General features: G+C 54.4%; 1 protein-coding gene across 4 annotated transcripts in view; it reads right to left on the reverse strand.

Annotated features, from left to right (window-relative positions):
• LOC138817615 (transmembrane protein 255B-like) overlaps window positions 1-23,565 on the reverse strand; it is a 31,629-nt gene extending 8,064 nt beyond the window's left edge. For 3 of the 4 annotated variants that reach the window (XM_070008078.1, XM_070008080.1, XM_070008079.1), the window contains exons 1-8: window positions 23,343-23,565; window positions 16,204-16,346; window positions 15,273-15,335; window positions 11,035-11,124; window positions 8,226-8,306; window positions 7,395-7,480; window positions 6,168-6,327; window positions 5,533-5,676 (exon numbers count right to left, since the gene is read on the reverse strand). In XM_070008078.1, coding sequence (XP_069864179.1) covers window positions 5,533-5,676; window positions 6,168-6,327; window positions 7,395-7,480; window positions 8,226-8,306; window positions 11,035-11,124; window positions 15,273-15,335; window positions 16,204-16,346; window positions 23,343-23,397 — 822 coding nt within the window. In that variant the 5' untranslated portion in view covers window positions 23,398-23,565. Of the gene's footprint in view, window positions 1-611; window positions 1,774-5,532; window positions 5,677-6,167; window positions 6,328-7,394; window positions 7,481-8,225; window positions 8,307-11,034; window positions 11,125-15,272; window positions 15,336-16,203; window positions 16,347-23,342 lie in introns of those variants that run through there. The other variant, XM_070008077.1, reaches the window with a different exon arrangement.
• Between the last annotated feature and the right edge of the window lie 553 nt (window positions 23,566-24,118).

Genomic DNA, 24,118 nt, shown 5'->3' on the forward strand with positions numbered 1-24,118 from the left:
TGAGGACGGGAATGAGGATTGGGGAGCTCTGGGGTGGCAGGCCCCCAGGACCATGCTGTGGCAGATCAGAGAGACAGCCTTTCCCAAGTGCCACTGATTTCAGTGTCCACGACCATGGTGGATAAAAGAGTTGGCCAGGGTCAGTTCCCCAAGGTCGTGGGAGGCCGGGCCAGTTCCCCAAGGTCATATGGAAGGCGAGATCCCTGCTATCATGGGGAAGGCAGGTTTCCAGAGGTCATGGTGGGCAGGACTAGGCTTCCAGGGGCCAAAAGGGACCAGGCTTCACGGGGCTAAGGAGAAGCAAAGATCCTCTCTCAGGAAAGAGTCTCAAGAGGCTATTATGATAGAAATGGCAACAGTTCACAGCCCTCCAGTACCAGCAGACAGCCCGGGGATGCCGCACACACATCTCTTGTGCCGGCCTGCTGTCATCCAGCACAGTTGTGCTCTGTGGGCCTTTGTGGGAAACCTGCTGTACTCAGAGCTGGGGGCTACTCTGGGGCAGCCATAGCCAGAGGGGCATAGGCTGGGTGCCCAATGGCCCAGGGCTTCTTTCAGACCCGAGCCATAGCTGGGCCAAGGAAGAGGCTTACCACAGGAAGGTCATCAGGAAAGCGGACACCTTTATTATAGAAAGACACCAAAATGAGAGCTGTGAGGGCCAGAGCTGCTCTGCAGTTCTCAATGACAGTGAGGGTAGAGGAGGCGAGCTGGGGTAAGGGGTAAGGACACTGTGGACTGCCTGTGGCTCTCCTCTCCTCCTCTCCTCCCAGCCACAGAGCTGGGGAGGGCCCTGGGTCTCTGGGATCTGTCCTTGGCAGTTGGGGGGCCTCCCATGCCCTTCTCTGACCCCCTGCCAGGCTCTGAGCGATTGCTTCCCGCCTATCTCTCCAGGTGTGTGCAGAGGTGGGGCATGGGGAGCTCTCAGTGTGCAACCCAGCAGGTCGCCCCCACACTGCTCAGAGCAGAATGGGATGCCCAGGAAACCTCCTTGTCGGGAGGAAGCTTCCAGGCCACAGGGCCACCGGTGAGCATCAGGAAGAACAACAGAAGAGCAGACTTAATAGGCACATCACAACTCAGGCACGGGGGCCTCTGGCCAGCTAGGTATAGTCTGTCCCACAAGTAGCCATCACTAGTCAGAGCTCCTGTGTCTTTAGAAGAGACTTTAACCAAAGCTTGCTTTCATTCAGATAAATATCAGGAAGACTGGGCATCAAGTGAGAGGCTCTGCCTCTTCTTAGAGACATATGAATATGCACACTTGCAACTTTCTTCCTTAAAGAATGATCCTCGTGCTGGGAGATGCTGAGCTGCATTTCCTCCAGACCCTAATGACTGCTCACCGGTAGGGGACAGCAGGAATGAAGTGGGTGTGATGACTGCGAGGCAGGACTGTCACACTGGGACATGCAGAGGAGAGCAGGGCCTGGCTGGGCTCAGGGATGGCTGGCCCTGCCAGGTGCCCACGAGGGACAGAAGGAGGGTTCTGCGGAGGGCTCTCTGGCTTCTCTAGGAGGCTGACTGCAGAAGCAGGACTGCTGGAGGTGACTTCTTTCTTTTTGTTCATTAGTATTAATTAATATTGGCAAACCAAGTGACTTCCCTCTCCCACTGCTGTCAGGGTGCGTAGGGGGGTGGCTTCTCCCCTGGGAGGAAGCAGGCTGGTGTGCAGAGCGGCGGGGCGTGGGGAGGCTGCCCTTGGCCCGGAGGCCACACATCCTCTGGCAAGGAGAGGCCGGCAGAGGCTGAGGCAGGCAGGGCGCCGGAGGGCTGCAATTAAACAGAGGCGTCCTTAGCAGGGGCACTGTCTGCACACCAGCCAGACCACAGGCTGGCCTCAGCCTGACGCCCTCCCTGAGTCCCAGGGAGCCCATCTGCCCAGGCCAAGCTTGCCCCACTGACCCCATGGGGGCCTTGCTGGCATGCTCGTCCAGTGAGCGGGAGACCCTGGAGGAGGAACACCACAGCTCCTCCAGAGAGCTCCTCAGGCTGCTCACTCCCCACATCCCTGCAGCCTTGGAACACTGCCCACCTTCTGTCAGGGAAGGTCAGAGGTCGCCAGAAGCCAGGCCTTTTGTGCTCACCCAATCCTTCAAGTTTCAAGGGAAACCACTTCCAGACAAGTGTGATGGTTAATTCTGTGATGGCTGACCAGACATTTGCCCATTTAAAACTGGCCACTGTCTCTTCCATGAGTGGACCTTATCCAGTCAATTACAGGCCTGGGGAGAGTCTGAAGCCCCCAAGGTGGGGAGGAGTTCTGCCTGGAGACACCTCAGATTTGAGCCAAAACATCACCTTTTCCCTGGTCTTCAGTCTGCCCTGCCTCACAGGGAAGATAAACTGCCTCTGTAGTTAAGAGTCAATCATTTAAAATCAATCTAAAATAATAAAACAAATAGGTGATGAATAACTAGCTAACTAAATAAAGCCTCCTATAACATAACACCGAATTCAGCTTCTAAACAGAACTCCCAGGTATACTGTCAAATGTGGTGCCATCTGGACTTGGGGTTCTAGAACAGCCCCCTAAGTGTCCACACCTTCCTAGAGACCTCTCCCTACAGGAAGCAGGGACCTCCATTCTGAAAGCAGTTTGCTCACAAGGGCAGCTGGAGCGGAGGACATCACCCTTGCTCAGGATTATTGCCACTCGGTGCAGCAGCTGGGCTCTGCCTCTTCTCTCTCTCTCAACCTGTTTGTCTCTGCTTCTCTCCCCACAAAACCCATGCACCTCCTGACTATGGTGGACATATGAGTCTTTCAAGAACATTCTCTGAGCTTTGCTAGGAAGACCTGCCCTCCCCTCACCATCCACTCTGTTCTTCACTGAAAATGAGTAAACACGCAGCCTCAGAGTAAACTCTCCAAAACCCCAGGAACCACAGAGCAAATCACCATGTGCCACAGAGTTAATGATCATAACCATGGAGTTAACCACCATGGAGTAAACTATCACCCATGAGCTGTAGAGCAAACCACACGAGTCACGGGTAACCCTTCATGAGCTATGGAATTAACCACCAAAAACCATAGGATTAAATCACCAGGAACCACAGAATAAACCACCAAAAACCTTAGAGCACACCTTTCTGTAAACACCATAAGCCACCGAGAAACCACCATGAGCCACAGAATTAACCCTATGGACCACATCGCAGGTCCCCAAGCATCAAGGCAACCTACCATGCGCCAGTTAACCACCATGTACCATGGAGCAAACCCTCATGAACCATCAGGTTAAACACTAAGAATCTTGGAGTAGGCCACTAGGGGCCACAGGTGAACCCTCCAGAACCACATGGTAAACCACTACCGGGAATCCTGGAGAAATCCATGAGGAGCCACACAATAAACCCTGACAATCACCAGTGGACAAGACTGAATGGGAGGGCCCTGCCCACAGAGCACGCTGGCAGGGGAACGGACAGGAATCCTCCAGCAGCAAGACTCACTGACATCTACAGCATTACGTCAGGCAAGCTACTGGAGACAGGACTGGCCCTTTAAGCTTTTCCTTCTAACTGCTCAAAGCAATTCCCGTGGCCACCCATATCCTGCCATCCAGGGAGCATTTAAGGCTGCTAATGGCTTCAACAAATCATTGAAAAGACTTCCTTTCCGTCTCTGGGTTAGTGGAAGCAAGCATCTCTGCTGATGTTCTTATTAATAATTACACGAAGCCTAATCCAATGTGCCTGGTACCCCAGATCTAATTGTCCATGCATCTACACCCCACACACACTGGGGTGGAGTGCCAGTCCTCTGAAGGGTGCACCCGACTGCTCCTTAGGAGGGAGCTTCCACTGCCAGACACGCGGTCCCGAAGGCAGCGAGGAAGGAGCACATGGGAGGGAGCACCGCGGAGCAGGGCAGGCCCCAGACCCTAAGGGCCTGCACCCCACAGAATGTGTACCCCGTGTTGGGTGGGAACAGACGTGTGGAAGCATGTGCTTGGTGAGTGAGCTCTGCCCAGCATGAGTAGAAGATGTGGGCTCCTGTTCGTGGTATCTGTGCAGTTCACCCCGGTGTGGGTGTGGAGCTATGGTGCTCACACAACTCTTGGGCATGGTCCTCACCTACTCTGTGTCAGACCCTCAGATGGTCTGTGAGGCCCCTCCCCCCTGGACAGCCAGGGCTCATTGCTCCCCTCTTCCCCCAATAGTCATGTTCCCTTCCTGAGACCTCCCTCCCATTGGCATAGCTCATGGGGCTTCCCACAGTGCCCTAAACATCTGAGGACCCCAGGCCTCCATCCAGCCCACCCCTACCCATAGAGGCACAGAAACACATTTGGACCTGGGGCCCCTCACTACACTTTACTGGGCTCTAGGCTTTGAGCAACTCGTTGACGCTCTGTTGGCAGAGTTGGGAGAAGTCACCATCAGACGTGCTGTGCAGATGGAGAGAAAGCCTCAGGATGCCATCAGGTCTTTTACCCTGCCCTCGATAGGATGCTGAGTTACGTGTGCAGATGATGATGGCTGTCACAACTGGGGATCCCAGCAGGGGTGGGCAGAGGGCAAGACCAGTTCAACACCCAGCAGAGCCCAGATGTAAGCTTCCAGCGTGAGGCAGCCCCAAGTATTCACTGTACTGAGATCTACAGTCAATAGGTACCACCGGGCAATTGCGGCCTACCCCCCCCACACACACAGCACCACTGGACACTCAGGACCTACCCCACGTACAGCACCACTGGACAATGAGAGCCTACCCCTGCCCCACAGCACCACTGGACAATCAGAACCTACCCCACACAGCACCACTGGACAATCAGGGCCTAGCCCTCTATAGCACCATTGGAAAATCAGGACCTAACCCCCTACAGTACCACTGGACAATCAGGACCTATCCCCACACACACACAGCACCACTGGACAATCAGGGCCTACCCCCACACAGCACCCCTGGACAATCACACACACACACACACACACACACACACACACACACACACACACACACACACACACAGAGCACCACTGGACAATCAGTGTCCCCACACCCCCATCATCCAGATCATCCTGGCCCTGGAAGTATCAAAGCCGGGAATGGAAATGGAAAGAGTGCAGACCCTGTAGGAAAGCATGCACACCCATGACCTTCCTCCAGTATGGCCTCTAGGGCTAGCAGCAGTGTTTGGATGAACCCTATGAAGTCTTCATCTTTACTTGTAAATTTGGGTGAATGAGGCAAACACACCTAGACTGTCTGTACTCACAGTGTCCAGCACCTAGACCTTGTGTGCTCACGGTGTCCAGCACCTGGCAGCTGGTGGCACCCTCAGTCCCATGGGCCAGAACTGTGGGCCAGTTGGTGGCTAGAAGTGCAGTCCTGAGACTGCGGGTCCCTGAGTGGTGGGTAGTCTCAGCATGGCAGAATGCCCATGGCCCCAACCCTCCCCACCCACATACCTGGCCCAGCCAGAAGAACTATGTGCATAGCCCTCCCCACTCCACTGAAGCCCCACCCCTGCCCCGCTGCTGATGCCTTGGCCACTGCCTTCTCAGCCTCTGACACACCTACCTGCAGAGGCAGAGGGTAGGAGGAGCAGGTTGGCACAGTGGAAGGTGGCGGGCAGAAGCCGGTATAGGTTAGGATCTGCTGGGCAGGGTTGTAGAGGATCTGAGGTGGGGGGGACGGGCCGTATGCCAGCTGGGACAGAGGGACCTGCAGGGCAGCAGGGAAGCATGAGTCAGAGCTGAGGCCTAAAGCTCACCCGTGGTGGTACCCTAGCCTGTGCCCCACCACTGGGGAGTCCTGTGTCCTCATCAGGAAGGCTGGGCTAGGCGCCCGCCTTTACTGAGCTCTAACCATCAGGTTAGAGCTCCTGCCTGGCGCAGAGAGCAGCCTCAATTGGCAGCCTGCAGCTGTAGACGTCCCAAGGCCAAAGCCCTCGGGGCAGCGGGCAGGCAAGGGAGAACTTTCCTTGGCCAGCCCAGCTGGGGCCTGCCTGCAGGGCGGGGGGGAGGGGGGCAGGAAGGGGAGCTGCCTTGGCCTCTGCTTATCATCCAACTGACCTTTTCTCTTTTTGCCTGATCTGGGGTTTAAACTCAGTGCTTTGTACTTCCTGGGCTGGTGCCCCTTGGGCCATATCCCCAGCCTGGCTTTTTGCTGGTTAAATAGCCAGGAGGCTGGGAACTCTGGGGAAGGCCACTCACCATGTCCTTGAATGCCCCCAGGACAGCAGCAGTGAGGATTCCTGTACACAGGCCCAAAATGTTCAGCGCAGTGGAGACCCAGAGCAGCCGGTACAGGTGGACCACATCCTGGCAGCCACGCACTCCCACAAACTCATAGTAGGCAGGTGAGTGCTCAGAGCTGCAGGGGGGAGAGGAAGTCGTGACATCACAGTGGCAGGGGTCCACTGATCCCACCCAGAAGGCAGGGCCTTGGTCAGATGACTGCCTTGTGTATTTGAGCCGTGGTCAGGTGACCACCTATGTGTGAGGGCACTGTACCTGCCCAGTCACAGGTATCAGAGCCTGGTCAGAAGGCTGCTGGGTGTACAGGACTGACTGCATGCCAGCTGGCAAGACCACGATGACAGTGGACAGGAAGGGGAAGAGGTTAGTGTCACAAGCAAACAAGTCTCCACCCACTGAGGGCCGCTGATCGGGAGGGTCCCCTGGGTCTTGTCTCCGAGGGAGCTGATGAGCCGCACACTGGGAGCCAGACGGCGGCCCCTGGGCCCCGGAGGGCAGGCAGGACAGATGGCTGAGTTGCCTCTGTTGTATTTACGCCCCTGGACCAGTCAGTCTTTTGCACTCATGTCTGCATGCCACGATGGTCTGGGTTACATACTGGGAGTGCCTCATGCCCTGGGAGGGAGCCAGGACCCCCAGTGACCATCTGATGCCTGCCAGCCAAGCCCAGGCCAGGCCTGAGGCCCCCCCCAATAGTAGTGGCACATGCTTCTGGGTGGTGACTGAGCCTCTGTCTCTCACTTACAGAGAGTTCCTGGGCAGGCATCCGATGGTAACCATCGGGGTTCAGACTTGGAGGGGAGGTTCTTTGCTAAGGGCAGGTGCTGTGTTTGGGTCTCACTCTGTGGATGCCTGGTGTGCCTGTGTGTGCCTGTGTGTGAGTGAGTGAGTGTGTGTGTGTGTGTGTGTGTGTGTGTGTGTGTGTGTGTGTGTGCAGACCCTGCAAGCACCCTTGAACATTCCCTGGGGTAGACTCACTTCCCGCAGGCATAGAGGTGTGTGTATGTGAGTGTGTGTGTGTGAGTGTGTGTGTGGAAACCCTGCGAGCACCCTTGAGCATCCCCTGGGGTGGACTCACTTCCCGCAGGTGTAGAGGTGTGTGTATGTGAGTGTGTGTGTATGTGAGTGTGTGTGTGTGCAAACCCTGCGAGCACCCTCAAGCATCCCCTGGGGTGGGCTCACCTCCCACAGGCGTAGAGGTCACAGCAGTAGCATGTGTTGCTCCTCACCTTCATCTGGCACCTGCCATTCAAGGAGTAGCAGGTGACCTAGGGCAGAAGTACAGGCAGGCATGTGACAGCCTGGTCCCCATTCTTCAGGAGTGTGAGGCCCTCCACACCTGGGCCTGCTGCCCCCCCAAAGCAGTGAGTGGGGTGCTGGGGCTGCCCCCCACCAGGGGTAGGCAAGAGTCAGAACTCTCCTGAGCCCAGGACACATGGAGGTCTTTTCTCTGGAATATACAAAGTACTAACAACTCGGTAGGCCTGGTGACAGGGAATCAGAAATGGGTACCTCCGAGCCCTAGCCCTCCAGCATTGGGACTCCATTTGAGAGCCTCGGTTTAGTTAAATGGACAAATCCAACCATGGTGGTGTGGTAGGCCCCAGCCCCTGCACCTAGTCAGCTTCCATGGTGCACTTATCATTCCTGATCTCACCCAGGGAGAGGTGAAATCCCTCTGCAGCTGGGCCCAAGGAAAGCTTGTATATATGTACATTGTCCAAGAGACAGTATACATGTATCATCCCAGTGTTCCATTGCAGTAATTAAGTCAGTAAAAATGTTAATTGGAGAGACCACACAAACTAGATAGATTAATTCCTACATTGTGTAGCAAAGAAGCAAGTCTGCAGCTGTGATTCTGGGGATAGGAGTGCATTGAAATGTCACAGCCAGCTCAGAAGACCGTGGGGAGCGGTGTGTGTCCCCCGTCTGCAGTGAAGATCTGCTAACACTGAAACAAACACTGACTGGAATAGAAAACCCAGGGGACCACACTGGGCAAAGGCTCACCTCTGTCTCATAGACATCATACAGGTACCCCGTCCCACTGGAATAGAACTGGCACCTTCCTGTGCTGAGAGGTCTTGGCTCCTAGAGAAAGAAAGAAACACAGATAGAACAAAATGGTCATTCTCAATCTGGAGAGACCAGAGGCTATTTCAGACACATTTGCCATCGACTTAGAGCAAGACAGAGGCAAATACCTGTCAGTTTGCCAGGCAGAATAGTTGTACCCTCACATAGAGAATAAGGAACCAAAGAGAAGCCACCAGAGAGGGGCCATTCATCCATTTATCATCCATCTATAACATATCCATCCATCATCCATCATCATCCACCATCATCCATCCAGCCCTCCATTCACCCACCCATCCATCTGCCCATCCATCCATCCATTCATCCATCCACCCATTCATTCATCTATCCATCATCTATCAACATCTATCATCCACCCATCCATCCATCCATCCATCATCATCCATCCAACCATCATCATCCATCCATCATTATCCATCCATTCATCTACATATCCATTCATCCATCCTCCCACCCACCTATTCATCCACCATCATCCATCCATCCATCCATCATCATCCATCTATCATCCATCCATCCATCTACCCATTCATTCATCCATCCTCCTACCCACCCATCCATCCACCATCATCCATCCATCATTATCCATCTATAATCTATCTATCCATCATCTATCATCATCCACCATCAACCATCCATCCATCCCTCAACTCACCCACCCACCCATCTACCCATCTATCCATCCATCCATTCATCCATCCACCCATCCATACATACATCCATCATCTATCATCATCCACCATCCACCTATGCATTCATCTATCCATCCATAGAGCCTAAACCCACCATTTGACCACACATGCCTAAACTCCACTATCCATCCACCTGTCTCCAACACTCAGTAAATAGTGCCAACCATCAGGCAGCCACATGTCCAATGGACACATGAAGCCAATAAACTGACAAGGTGTTTACACTTACTGCGGCAAAAACATCAAGAGGCATGGAAGGTAAGAAATGCCAGAAAACTGTGTGATCTGCAAATGTGTTGGGGCCCCAGTATCTGTTAGTGTTAGCTTCATCATCTTCTGTTCTCAAAGCGCTGTTACTTCTGACCTAACATGAGTCCAAAACCACCAATGATGCTGGCAGTGGCGAGAGCAGTCTCTCATGGCTCACTCTGGCACCGGCTGGGGTGTGGTGGTTGGTTGGGGTGGGTCAGCAACAGGTAGGCAACCAGCCTACCAGCAGTGTTTCTTCTGTAGCCACGGGTGGCAGGAGGAGACGCAAGCAGGCAGGCAGTGATGGGAGAGCAGTATGCAAAGATGGAGTAGGCTAGGGCCAGCACCTGCAGCATGGGGACTTGAGAGATGGCTTCCAACTTTCCAGCATGCTGCCTGGAGACACTGGGATGGGCAGCCATTGTCACCCAGGGAGAGGACTACCTTGGTTCTTGGAGACCAGCCATGTGGTGAGGCTTTGCCACCATGGAAGTCTGCATGGGGCCTGCAGCCCGCAAGGGTGAGCTGCTTCTGTGGCCACCTGTGGCCTGGCCACAAACCTGCGGGGCTGCTGCCTGCCAGAGGATGCCAGGATCCATCTAGGCCCTGTCCTCTGGTCACACAGTCCTGGGCAGGTGTGGTGGCCACATATTCTGTCCCCAAAGGTCTATTGCTCCGGTAGGAGCTTGGTAAGTGACAATGATGGACAGATGGACAAGGACACCATGCCTCTGACTTTGGCAACTGCTGCTGCTGGCCCTCGGTCACACTAGGTCCAAACCCTGGGCATTCCCCTGACAGGGGAGAGCCAACCCAACAGGAGTGGAAGGCTGGTCCAGGTAACCACTTCTGAAACAAGCCCCAGAGCTGGGCTGAGCCCCACAGGTAAGTGCGCGCAGCTAGTGACAAGCTACCAATCCCAAGGCCAGCATTCTCCTCCCAGGGTAAGGCCGGGGTCTGGGGCCCCAAGACACAACTTCCACCCTGCTCCTGAATGAGCAAGACAGCACCACCTGCTACTGCCTGGGCCACACAGGGTAAAGGCTTTCTGCTGGGTTGGATGGCATTGGGCACAAGACACAAACAGCCTGTGCCCTTCAGGGCAGGTTGTCAGCAAGGAGCGGCCTTTATCCTCTGGCCACCAAGGTCTGTATGCCTGTCCAGGGAGGGCAGGCATCCCAGCACTTGCAAGTCTAGGAGAGGTATACACATGTGCGCTCTCTCTCTCTCTCTCTCTCTCTCTCTCTCTCTCTCTCTCTCTCTCTCTCTCTCTCTCTCTCTCTCTCCCCTTTCTCTCCCTCTCTCTCTCTCCCTCTCTCTCCCTCTCTCTCTCTCTCTCCCTCTCTCTCCCTCTCTCTCTTTCTCCCTCTCTCTCTCCCTCTCTCTCCCTCTCTCTCTCTCCCTCTCCCTCTCCCTCTCCCTCTCTCTCTCTCTCTCTCTCTCTCTCTCTCTCTCTCTCTCTCTCTCTCTCTCTCTCTCTCTCTCTCTCCACACACACACACACACACACACACACACACACACACACACACACACACATACCGGCACAGCACCCCTGCACCCCATCAGTCCCATATCATGTTAGGTCACATAGGGGAGGGTGTGGCCGTGTGCAGGTGTTTGTGCCCGGTGTGTGTGGTAGCAGACGAGTTGGATTACAGGAACAAGGCAGTAAAAGAAGGAACAGCGTTGGCAAACACACGTGGCAGAGCAGCTTGATGCATTGGAGCATTAGAGTGCAGGGCTATTTTTCATGTTGATGTTGAACCCCGGGTACTCACAATGTGGCGTGCAGCAAATACTCCATCCACTATCGCGCAGCAGAATGCAGCCACCACGCCAAAGCTGATGAACACGATGGCTGCCACCAACTAGAAGCAGAATACAAAGGGGTATGGACCCTCAGCCTTACCTGAAGACCTTTCCAGAAGTCCTAGCTTGGTGCTAGGGTTCCCCCTCCCCGCTGCCCTCTGACCCCTCCACCACTCCAGCTCCGTCCCTGTGACTCAGCCCTGAACAAGCCTGGCCCTCCAGACTCCAGGAGAAAGGGACAGAGGGAAAGAGAGAAGGAAGGAACAGGAAAAGGAATTCCTGTATAAACATCATGGATTCTCCCATGTGTTAGCACCTTTGAAACCACACACATGCCCCTCTCCTTCTCTGTAACTGTTCTCTCCATTCCAGGCTGTGTGAGTTTGGTGCTCAGTCCTAGAAGACATGTGGCAGTGCCTGGAGAAACGTGCCATCCTGTGCCATCCAGTCTCCATGTGGGGTAGAGGTTGGGAGGGACTGACAGGAGCACAGAAGAACCTGGGGACAGGTGCAGCCCTAGATCAGGGCCATGGTACCCAGTGCCCCTTGTCCTGGGAAATCTGTTGACCATGTTCAAACTGTTGCTTGGAATCATGGCCAGGGGTGGCTGCGACAACCCCAACCAGGACTTCCCCAACTCCCAGGCCAGTCAGATCGCTCACTCCATCTCCGTGTTCATCACTGCAGCTTCACATGAATCTCCCCTCAAATCTCCACAATGGTGTTGAATATACCTTATGAGATAAACCACTTCCATTCCTCATGCTTGGATATACAGGTATTCTTGGATATATACAGAAAGGGAGAAAAGGAGAAAGAGAGGAAGAGAGGGAGATGGAGAGGGAGAGAGAGACACAGAGACAGAGAGTGGAGACATAGAGACAGAGAGAGAGATGGAGATGAACAGACAGGCAGACAGGGAGATATAGATACCAGGAGACACTGAAAAAGAGAAAGTGCTACTGGGAAGGAGGAGCTTGAAGCCCCTTCTAACAGGTAAGTGTGTCTACTCTACAGTTCCAGAGAGAACAGCGATGAAGGAAGCCTGCTCACCCCACCCCTGTATCAGGACAGACGCCGGGCACGGGCCTGCCTTGAACAGGGAAGCAGGGTTCTCATCCACAGAGAAGACTCAGCACACAGCTCCCTGAGGCACATGGCCATAAGAATTTGTTTTCCAAAGCAACCACACAGATCGGACACAGAGGCAGTCACCTGTGACAAACTTGATGCTGTCTACCACACAGGGAGGGTAGAAAGAGGACAAGGTGACACGCCAAGGAGAGAGCCTGGTGGGGGCAGCCTGGTGTGAAGCCCAGTCTGCTGTGGTCTTCTAAATGTCATGCCGCACGGGTCCCCTGGACTGGTATCCCTGTGGAGTGCACCTGCCTCACTGTCCAAGACCCTCACTCCTGTGCTCAGCTCCCCCGGGAACTGGGGTTTCCTGGGACCAGAGTTGCTACGCACTTTTCTTCTCTCCAGGCCTCACATGGGGGATGGTCAGGTGCTGGAGAAGTGGACGGGAGATGAAGCCTGAGAGGCTGATGCACCTCTGGTGCCCCCACTCCTGCTGGGACGGCTGGCCTTCAGAAGGGCTGTGGACAGTGCGAGTGGGCTATCACCTCCCGTCCCTCCCCTCAGGAGCGTGGGACTGACCTGCAGCGCCTCAAGTGCCAGCCTTCTCTTGGACATGACAAGTGTCCTCACTGGTGACATGCAGGTGCTCTCAGCACTGAGCCCCTGAGATCCCAGGAGACCCCCCCACACTTGAACACTGTATCCTACCTCACCGGGCCAAGACCTTTGGGTGGCACCAGCTTTATAGGAGGTTGAGGCCCCACCTTGCTCATGAGGTTGGGAAATCACCTGGTGTGGAGACATTGGGTAGAAGGGGAAAAGACAAGCCAGACCGCTCTGCTCCAGCACTAAAAGGAAGAGGAGAAGCAGCCTCTCAGCCTCCACATCTAATGCCTGGTCCCTTGCAGGAAGTGATCCTCATCTGTAAGCTATTTCTGACCGTCTCGGTAGTCCTACATCAGTGGATTTTACTTTTGGGGGAGAGGGGGGACAGAAGGGAATTACTAGAGCTTGAACTTAGGGACCAGGCATTGTCTCTGAGCTTCTTTTTACTCAAAGATAGTGCTCAACCACTTGGACCACAGCTCCACTTTCAGCTCTTTGGTGGTTAATAGGAGATTAGAATCTCACAGACTTTCCTGCCCAGGCTCACTTTGAACCACAACCCGTAGATCTCAACCTCCTTGGTTAGCTGGGGTTACAGGCCTGAGCCTCTGTCAGTCAGCATCAGTGAATTTTACGGCACATTCCAGCAGGGTCCTGGGAGACGTGTCTGTGTGTGAGCGTGAGTCAGTGTAAGTGGGCAGGGAAATCAGCACTTCACAATCTATTTTTCCATCCCTGGCCTTGTGCGACCAGCTAGATTTGTAAGCTATTAGTAAAAATGGAAGACTCATGTTTCTGTTTGGGTGGGGAGTGCAATAACGCATTCATCAGTAGAGAAATGCCGGTGCTTCCATCAGAGACTAACACAATAATGGGCAGAGATAATGGTGAGGCTTTCCCAATGATTAGATTCCACCCCTCAGAGTGTACAGAGCAAAACATGCACACAGGAGATGGTGCTGAGTCTGGGATTTGCCTCAGCAGCTCCTGGAAGGGAGGGGTGTGGGGGATGGAAGACCAGCCTCACCCTGACCTGGACCCCACTCCTGGACCTGCTCAGTGACAGGCAGCCTGGTGCTGACCTGGACCCCACTGGTTAATGGGCCTGGGGTCCATTTCACTGGTGCAATTTTAAAGCAAAAACAAATTAAGAAGAGTGTCCATCTGTGCCTGGAGCCATCTGAGACGACATTGCTCTCTCTAGCTGACATTTCTCAGCTGCTCAGCAACTCCGAAACAACTTGAACAGTCTACCAAATCCACATGCTCAGAGACACCTGCTCACCAGCACTACACTGACCGGGGGCCCAGCTGCCCAGCTCTCTCCTGCCCCACCCGACACACTACAAAGTCCAGAGCACCACCTTTCCCCAGGGCTCAGGCAGAGTAGCCGACCTAGGTTACAGCTGCTGATATCAGAGTTGTGCTACACTGAGACCTTTGCTTGGAGCTCAGTCTAGAAGACACATCCCCAGGGAGATACTGGGGGGGGAGGTTGCACAGGGGCCACATGCACAGCCCACCAGGGGACCCGAGGACCCGGCGGCCACCCTGTGTCCATCCTGAGCTGGCCTGCTGCCCTGGCCACTCCTATCACCTCTGCCCCTGTGCTCCCCCCTGCAAGGCAAGCACAGGAGCTCTGTCTCCAGACTGGACAGGAAGGGGTGAAACTGTAGGTGCAGAAGACATGGCCTTGTAGACAGAATCCCAAGAACACCACGGGAAACCACAAACGAGGCTGCAGGGTGGCATGACACAGGTTGAATTTACAGCCCATGAACAAAACTAAGTAACTGCGAAGCCAGGAGCTGGCTGGCTCATGCCCGGAGTCCTAGCTACTCAGGAGGCTGGGACTGAGGATCACCCATCGAAGCCAGCTGGGGCAGAAAAGCCTGGAGATTCCTATCTCCAATTAGCCACCAAAACACAAAACTAAAGCTGTGGCTCAAGTGGTAGAGCACTAGCTTTGAGTAGAAAAGCCTAGGCCCTGAGTTCAAGCTCCAGGACTGGCACAATCAACCAATCAATCATCAATCAATTGATCGATCAATAAAAACAAAAAACACCCAAGTAAACAATGCCTTCCACAACAGCTTCAAAAAGAATAAAACAATGAAGGATACATTTAACAAAAGCACAAAACCTGCCCTCCAAAACAAAAAATCGTAAGTCCAAGTTAACAGGAAAATTCCTGAGAAACTGCTCTGTGAGCGTATGGCTCCTGGTGGCTGCTCCTGTTCCCGGCAGCCATCTCTGAACTGTCAGGGTCTAAGGCCAGTGCCCATGGTAGCATCTGCTGTCTGCCATCTGCTGTGGGAGCCAAGGTCTCCCAGCTCTTTCCATTCTACCTTTTCTCTTTCGTCAGCCGGATGGGCTGTTAACTCAGCCACCTGGGTCCAGGACTGGGCACTCTGGAGCCTGGGGTGCTGGCCACAGTGGGGACCCTAACTGTGGTCACAGTGCCCTGGGTCAAGGGACCACCACTTCACCCTCCCTCCCCCGGAAGAGACGCTCATGTTCTCACCATTTGTCTTCTGTTCTCCACTAGGTTGACGCCAGTCAGTCCCAGGAAAGCCCCGAAGCCCAGCTGAGACAAAAGAAAAGTGAGAAGTGCTTAGTGATGCCACTAAAGCACTCTTCCAGGGCGCAGCGCTCCCACTTCAGGAAGGGCTGCCTCCTCCACACGTGGAGCCCTGCACACAGCCCCCACACGGAGCCTCACACATACAGAGCCCTGAACATGGAGCCCACACACGGAGCCCACACACAGAGTCCCACACGGACCCCACACACAGAGAGTCCTGCACATAGAGTCCACACATGGAACTTCACACACATACAGCGCTGCACACAGAGCCCACACATGAAACCTCACACACAGAATCCTGTACATGGAGTCCACACATGGGACCTCATGCACAGAGTCCCACACAGAGTCCACACATGGAACCACACACACGGAGTCCTGCATATGGAGTCCAAACATGGAACCTCACTCACTAAGTCCCACACGGAGTCCACACATGGAATCTCACACACAGAGTCCCATAGCAGTGCTGCGTGCCTGGACCCCTTGCCCTGCTGAGTGGGAAGTGGGATGGAGGATGGACAGGATAGCCAGGTCTGCTCTACAGATGCCCTAAGAGCACCTTGGTGGAGTCTCTGGCCCTCTCCTTGCTCCACTTCTGGGAGCATGAATGACATGGCTGCCTGAACCCTGTGTTAGGGTTCCTTCACCTTTGTCTCCCAGCTGACCATATTCTCCAGTTCCAGGAATCTGGATGTAGACCCCTTTGGGGACATTACCCCAGTAATTCCAATGGGGACTTGCAGCATGGGGTATAAGGCCCGTGGCTCATCACCTCCGTGAAGATGTGGAGCAGCACGGGGGGCGAGGCGTGAGGTTCATCACCCCGTGTGGAGCCCCCACCCGCCCGCCCTGGCCCAGGACTTACGATGATCCCTGGGTAGTAGCCCCCCACAGTCACATTCTCTGTCCTGGTGTTGGCGGCCAGGCCGACGGTCAGAATGAGGGCAGACACCAGCAGCAAAGACCCCAGGAACCACAGGGAGATCTTCTTCCTCCTGGCAAAGCCTTCTGTGAGGAGGACCAAAGGAGGACTATCAGCCAGGCATTCTCCATTGGGTGGCTTTTCCCGGTACCAGCAGATCAGAAAGCCTTTCCCTTCGCTCAGGTCCTGGGAGCCGCAGCCCCCACATCCTCCTTCCGACCCTCAGGTGCCAATGCCTACCAAGCCCCTCGGACAGCCCCTTCCCATGCTTCCCTCTCCCTACTCTGGGAGCAGCCTGTGGCTGCCTCTTGTGCCCCCGGGGGGCACTGCCCAGGACTAGACTCTACCTCCAGGAGGTCCCTGGATGCTCCTCAGCTCCAGGCCACTCCTCTCTCCCTCTGCCCAGGGATTTTCCACTGGGCATTTGTCCTGCCCACCTGCTGCTCACAGCAAAGGTGTGGCAGAGGTGTGGCTGGCTGGCCAGAGGATCAGCAGAGCTCCTGTCCTGTCTGCCCTGTCCCACCCCGCAACTCTGATTCTCCTGGGGCTTCATCCTCGTGACTGCAGCGCTCACCAGAACACTGTGAACACAGAAACTTCTCTGGTCACTCTGAAGTCTGCAATGGTAGCACAGAGCCCTGCTCCACCCCAAAGAGAAGGCCCAGGCATGGCCAGGCTGGGCACCCACTGCCCAAGCCATCCTCCTTCCCTCCCAGCCCCTGGGCCCCGCACATCCAACCATCAGCATCCAAGGAGTCTCCTGTCTAGACTGGCCTGCCCTGAAAGAGGAGGCTGTGACTGGGAAGGAGCTGTTCCTTGCTCTTCCCCAGGACCACCCCATGGACCCCTCACTCTTCCCCAGTCAGCTGGGGGAGGTGGGGCTGCTGGGTATGACCCGACCCAGCTATATGGGGAGAATGAGTTCTGCACAGGAGCAGCTTGGCCACCGGTGCCTGTGGGATCTCCCAGGAATGTCCTTAGGCAGAAAGGCTCCTTGGCTTTTCTCCCTTTCTCCTGCTCCTGCCTGGGATGTGCATGCTGAGAGCTTAGCAGCCATGTTGGATCATGAGGAACATGAGCATGGGAACTTCACTTGAGGATGGCAGAGCAGTCCCTGGACCCTCAGCCCTGCCTCTGCACAGCCTGCATCTCAGCCTCTGGACAGCCTGCATCTCAGCCTCTGGACAGGCTGGACCTCAGCCATGCCTCTAGATAGGCTGGTACCCTCAGCAAAGTAAACTCGACTTACGTAACAAACAAGAAAGGAGATTTGCCATCCCTACGCCCCTCAGCCTGTCTTCCGGGGTGGGCTGGAGAAGAAGAACTCTTCACTGCAGCCCTTTGCTCCAGACATACCTGCTCTCCCAATCAGAGCTGCAGAACTGCAGGGGACTCAGCTCCCAGGCTGTCGGATCTCACAAAGAGGAGGAAGAAGCAGAGTGGCTCCCTCCTCCAAAGCTCTGACCATTAACATTTTGTGCATGAGCCTGTGTGTGCATGCATGTATGTATGTGAGCCTGTGTGTGAATGCATGCGAGCATGCACATGTATATGCACGTGTCCACGTTTGAGGGCAGCCTGCATGTCTGAGCGCACCTCACTAAAATCCCCATTGTGTCAGCACCTTGAGACCTCTCCATGGTCTAGAAGGTTTGTGGCTAGAGTCACACTTCTGTGATCCCATCAGCAAAGCCCAATGGGCAAGTCAAGGTTACAACACCAAGGAGAAGCAACAACTCAGACACAAATTCCACGGAGCTGCGGGTCATCGCTCAGCACCACTCAGCCAACCTGAAAGCCTTTTTATCCAGCTTGCCCAGCAAGGGTGACTCTCCCAGGAGCAGTAGGTTGGGCCAGCCTCTCCAGGCACAGCCTCTGCCCTCTGCAGATCCTTGGGAGAGAGCTAACCACTCTCTCCGTCTGCTCACCAACAAGTAAACTACCAGCTCCCACTCTTAAGCCAGGGCTTCTGTTGGTCTCAGGCCACCTGGACCCTGGTCCCAGGACCTGTGTGGTGTCAGGAAGGCTCCCACAGACCAGACCACACTGTCTGTGATGTGGTCTGCGAGGCTCTGTATATGGATGTGGCCATCAGCTTCCAATTTGCAGTGCAAAGTGGGTCTTTCCCCTAGAGATTAGGTTTATTTCCAACATCCGCAGGGTCCTTGTGCCCACCCAGCCCAGCCATAGGACCTTCCTCAAATATCACTCATAAATGTCACTCATGAACACACACAAAGATCTCACTCATCACCACATACACACAAACCTTCACCCCACACACACACACACCACACACATGCACCACACACAACACCACACACGCACAACACACATGCGCACACGCCTACATCCCAGTGCTTTTCTTAGTTATTCCTTCTTTCACTCCACACACACTTAACTGAGCATCTACCACACACTGGCGGCCTTCTTGAGCCAGATCAGTGGTACCCTGTGGAGCTTGCGTTTGTGAGAGAGGAGTCCCGCATACACAGACAGGCGCTTGGTGTAGGGCCTAGGAGATGCCATATTCAATGGAGAAAGATTAAGAAGGCCAGAGGCCAGGGAGATAAGAAGGGACCTGTGAGGAGGCAATGGAGCCATCCTGTGAGCCTGGGAGGTAGCAGCCAGGCAGCTGGTGAGCTGTCCTGGGGCAGGAGGAATGGGCAGGAGAGACAGAGGCAGACCTTGAGCCTGGATGAACTGTGACTCCCGTGCTCTCTCATTCCCTTCGCTCACCTGGAAATCAGAGAGGGGCAAGCTGAGAGGAAGGAGGAGAGACAGAGGCTGTCGACTGTGGGGTGGAGATGAGGAGCCAGCAGGGAGGCAGGGGCATAGCGTCCTGGGGGACCTGACCCTGGCAGGAGGCCCCTCAGCCGTCGCACACCCTCACTGCCCCCTGGGACCCGCAGAACCAGCCGGCACTTGCCCGTCCTCTGTCTGGGCACCCTTCAGGGCAGGCCACCTGCAGGGCAGCGGCCCCTGAGGATGAGTGAGATCCCCAGCAGCGTCTGCAGAGATGGGTAGAGAGGAGGAAGCAAGTGGAAACGCTCAGATCCCAGCAGTCTGGGAGAATTGGGTGCCTGACATCCCCTGCCACCCCCCCCCCCCCGCCCCACAGCCACCGTCTGTCCAGGCTGTTCGTCTGACCCTGTGCCCAATGACCAGGCCGCTGCCTGACCCTGGGCAAGGCCTGGCCCACTGTGAGTCACAGGCCAGCCACATCACACCTACCCTGACAGTGCAGACAGTCCCCACCAGGTGAGGGAGACCTGCTTGCCTCTGAGCAGTGTGGACATCAGCTGGTGGTGTCTTCCCAGGGCACCGCATGCACATGCTATGCACCTGCCAGCCCTGAATAGATGATTTTTAGACCTCCTCCAACTCCCTGGCCTTGCCCACTCATCCTCCCCCACGGCCTGACACTTCCTGCCTCCTTTCCACATTGGATCCTCAGTCACCTCAGAACTTCTCCCCAGCATCTCTCACGGGTCTGCAAACAAAAACCCAACCCTAACTGGGGCTAGAAAAGACTATGTAGGTAATAATGACATTGTTATAAAGAAAAGGAAAATGTGCATTCTATGCTAACAATTCTTTTTTTTTCTTTTCATAAAAGCAATAGCCACTTTTGTAGAATATTTTAAGGCACAAAAAAATACAAAGGAAACAATGATGCTTATAGTAATTCTACTACTAAAATAATAGGCATATATATATATATACATATGTATGCTCATAATGCTTTTTTTTCGGGGGGGTCTGGTCGTGGGGTCTGAACTCTGGGCCTGGGCGCTGTCCCTCAACTCTTCAGCTCAAGGCTAGCGCTCTGCCACTTGAGCCACAGCGACACTTCTGGCTTTTTTTTCTTTTTTGCTTATGTGGTGCTGGGGAATCAAACCCAAGGCCTCATGCATGCAAGGCAAGCACTCTACCACTGAGCCACCTTCCCAGCCCCTCATAGTGCTTTTTTAAAGCATTTTTTCCTTAAATTGAGACTTTTATAGTCTTTTCCCCTTATCAGTTAATTTTTGCTGTTTGTTTGAAGCCAAGACTCAGCTCTGTGATAACAAGAGAGGAGAGAGGGAAGGAAAGAGAGAGCCCTTGTTAGGTGGAGTCCTGCTCAGTGCCAGTTTTAGAAGGTAGCTACGCAGAAAGAAGGGTTGATATGAAGTTACAATGCATCGCTTCTGTATCTTGGAGGCTGGTGAACGGTGGCTCCAGACATTCACAGGGTTATCACATAGGCCAGGGCCCTGAGGCACAGGAGCGTTCCCAGAGTGCTTAGGGCTCCCTCACAAGGGCCCCCTCCCCAGCTCTCTGGCGCCCTACAGACACCACTGAAGCCCTGCTCATGCCTGCAAGAGCTGCCGTCCCTCTCTCCCTCCGTCCCTCTCTCCCTCCATTCCTCTCTCCCACCGTTTCACCATTCCTCTCTCCTGCCATTCCTCTCTCCCGCCATTCCTCTGCAGCGGCTCTTCCCCTCAGCTTTCTACTTTCGTATTTTCAACTATTTAGATATTTTAAGAGCAAGAACGTCTATAACTGAATTTGACAGGAATAAGAATTTGAACAAAGTTATCAGTCAGATGTTCTTGTCCTCAGAAGAGTTTGTCTCTCTCATCTTCCTAATTAAGTGCTCTGCACATCAGTTATGCCCAAAATAACTAATCGAAGTCTGCCTGGTAGACTGTCCCTCAGGCCTGGGAGGCGTAGACTCTATGCTGCTCCTTGCTGACCCGTCCTTGTGATGCTGAGTAGATCTGGTGAGATCCAGACGGATCACAAATAGTCCAACTCATTTCTCAAGAGCGGGTTCATTGTCCCAATGAGCCATTATCAACCATGATTAACCAGCCATTCCCATGCCCTCTCACCCCTCTTTCCCAAGTCTGACTTCCCCCGAAACTGCTACCTAATCAGAACCAGGAGGCTGCTGTCCACAGCCTGAACTGAGCTCCAAGGTCAAGCAGGCCTGGAAGCCAGGAGTCTTGGTGGGAGCAGGGAGGAGCAGCTAAGAGAGGCAAAGGACACAGGAGCATCATGCCTGGGAGACCAAAGAGAGGGCCCCAACCATAGTACCTGCAGTGAACACAGCACCTGGTGCCGGCAGGAAGAGAAGAAGACAGCCCAAGACAAGAAAGCGGGGCATCCTTGGAACTGCTGCTGGGTGTCAGAGGTGTGCTCAGTTTAGGTTTTAGAAGGAGAAAGGGTTTCCCTGAGAGACATGATGGAACTGAACCCTGTGCTTGCTCCTGCCACCTTTGATTCTGCTACCAGTGATGGGAGGAAGCGTGCTCTGGGCTTCACTTGCATTGTTTGAGTCAGGCCTGCGGTAAGTCTCACAGTAGGCACTGTGATAGTGAGCAGATGCTAAGCTCCCAGTGGAGAAATGGAACAGAACATGGCCTCAGAGACTGCTCAGAGTCGAATCCCAGCTCCCATGCACATTTTATAAACGTGCAACCTCCACTCCCATGGCTGGCACTAGCTTCGGAATGACCAGGCAACCACCAACCAGGGGTTCTCCAAGAGAGCACTGGAAAGTTCTGCAGCCTGAGCAGTGACAGCCATGGTTCAGCTCTCTACACAGGGCTCCCTGAGTCTCATCTGGCTCAGGTGCACCAGAAAACCTCAGCATACCGCCTGGTCGCCCTCCACTGCCCTGCTCTGCTCTCCAGGTCCCTCTCCCAGCCCTCACAAGCCCAGGCACTGGAGTGCCTGCCCATCCACTGGGAGGAATGAGAACCCCATTCTCCACTGGGTAGAGCCAGGAGGAAAAGGCGGAGGGCTGGGCAGGGCTCCACATCAGCAGCTCCCTCGGCAGCCCAGACCTCCGGGTGTGCGTCATCTCCCGGGAGCCAGGACAGTAGGGGAGAGTCCTGGTGACTTGGGCGGATCGCTTGAGACCAGAGGGTCAAGATCGGACTCCCACTGCCACAAAACACACCATGTGGGTCTACCCGCTGCAGAGGCAGAGTGACACCCAGCTAATGTATGACAGGGCAAGAAAAACCCTCAGGGTTTCACCTATAGCCCTGCCTGGGTACTGAGCAAAGAAGCATGAGCTATAAAATACTCACAGTTCCGTTTAGCCATGCTAATCCAGCCTCTTGAATACAAGCCCCACTCCCAGCATTGTGTTTAGGCTTGAAGTTTCTTATTTTCAAACCATCAAGTCTTTCTTGTATAATAACAATAACCAGCTAATAAATCATTGGTTATAATTAGACACTTATTAGGTAATGAAAACACTTGTGAATCGGTTTGGCCCCGGAGCATTTAGAAAGAGAGCCGGGATGGTTTCTTTTAGGAAGGAAGACAGATTCCTTAATTATTTAACCACAATAGCCAATCTGGATTATAAAGATACGTTTCAAAAGTCCATAAAGATTGTCGTAGCATCGCCTCTAAAGGAAAATGGCTGCACCTTTATCTTTTCTTTTCTGAAGGGTCCCCTGTCCTCTGCCCTTTAGGAAAAATCTGGCCACCTCTTGGTAGAGCACCAAAGCCAACTGGAAGCTAGGCCTGCAGCAGGTTTCCTGTTTCCTGTTTTCTCCCAGGCCTGATTTGGGAAATCAAATAATGAGAGTTTCCGTGAGTGCCAATGGGAACGGTATGTTCTGGAATCAACCTTCCTGGAACTGCATTTAAGCACCTCCTCACCTTCTAGAAGGAAGGAGCTACCTGTTTCTTTGAGACAAACACATCCCAGAAAATGTTGGAGATTGGAAAGGTAAGGTAACAGAGCTGGACAAGTTATGCTGTTTGGGCTGGCCCATTTACAAGCATCAGTCTGTTTTTCATAATAAAAGTATGAGAGGAGAAATAGGGAAGACAGACAACACAGTCAGAGACAGACAGAGACTGAGGGACAGACAGACAGGAGAGAATGAATGGAGGGGGGATAGATAGTAGATGGATAATAGACAGACAGGTGAGTAGTCTGTGCCAGAACAAAATAACACAAAGACAAGCTCAAGAAAGTTGGGAAGAACCCCACCTCAGTGTCTCTGGCACCCCCTTCCTGCAGCCCACATTCAGCCTGCAGGAGCCTGAGAAGACGCCAGAGCCCCACTCACCTGTGGTATCCAGCAGCGCCAGGGGTCCAGGCACCGGTGGCGGGAGCGGCTGCATCCCTGGGGCAGAGCTGCCCGGGCAGAGCCCACGGCAGCTTCTCTTCCTCCTCCACCCTTGTGACCTTGACTGCCCAGTTCCCTGCAGCAGCCCCAGGAGCAGGGGCCAGCAGCACCACCCTATTCCACCTCCAGTTCCTCCACTCCCTATCCCCTACCCCTGCCCTCGGCTCCCTTGCTCCCTTCTCCCTCTCCTTCCTCCTCTCTCTACTGTCTGTCCCCTCCCCTTCCCCACCTCCCTGGTTCCCAAGCCACTGCCCCGCCTTCTCTCCTTTGTCCCTCCTCCCCTCCTCCCTGCCCTCCCCTTGCCCCTCTCTTCCCTGCTCCAAAGCCTCTGGCCACCTTCGGTCCTGTAACTGAGTCCTTAGAAAGGAACTGGAGCCCCAGTGCTTGCCTCTGCTGAGGAAGACACACCCAAGGCGGGGTACAGCTGGGGCAGTGCTTTTCATCTGACCTGCGTCCTCCCAAGCTGCCCATAGCCAGCAAGGGCTGCTCTGGTGGAAGCAGGGAGGCCCCCAGGCTGCAGACAGGGTGTGCCTAACGCCACCCGCCGGCTCCTGGCTGCTACTGAGTTGGTTGGGTGGGTTCACCCCCTGCAACAGCATGGGGACTCTGGGTCTGCAGCTGCACACAGCGCTGAAGCCCGTGTGTTGCACACACACAGTCCACGCCACTTTGCACCTGGAGGTGTGGGTCTGTCTCTGTCAGCACTCTCCTGATGT

This window comes from Dipodomys merriami, unplaced genomic scaffold (assembly GCF_024711535.1).
Source record: "Dipodomys merriami isolate MVZ:Mamm:240054 unplaced genomic scaffold, mDipMer1.0.p SCAF_70, whole genome shotgun sequence".
Taxonomy (NCBI): domain Eukaryota; kingdom Metazoa; phylum Chordata; class Mammalia; order Rodentia; family Heteromyidae; genus Dipodomys; species Dipodomys merriami.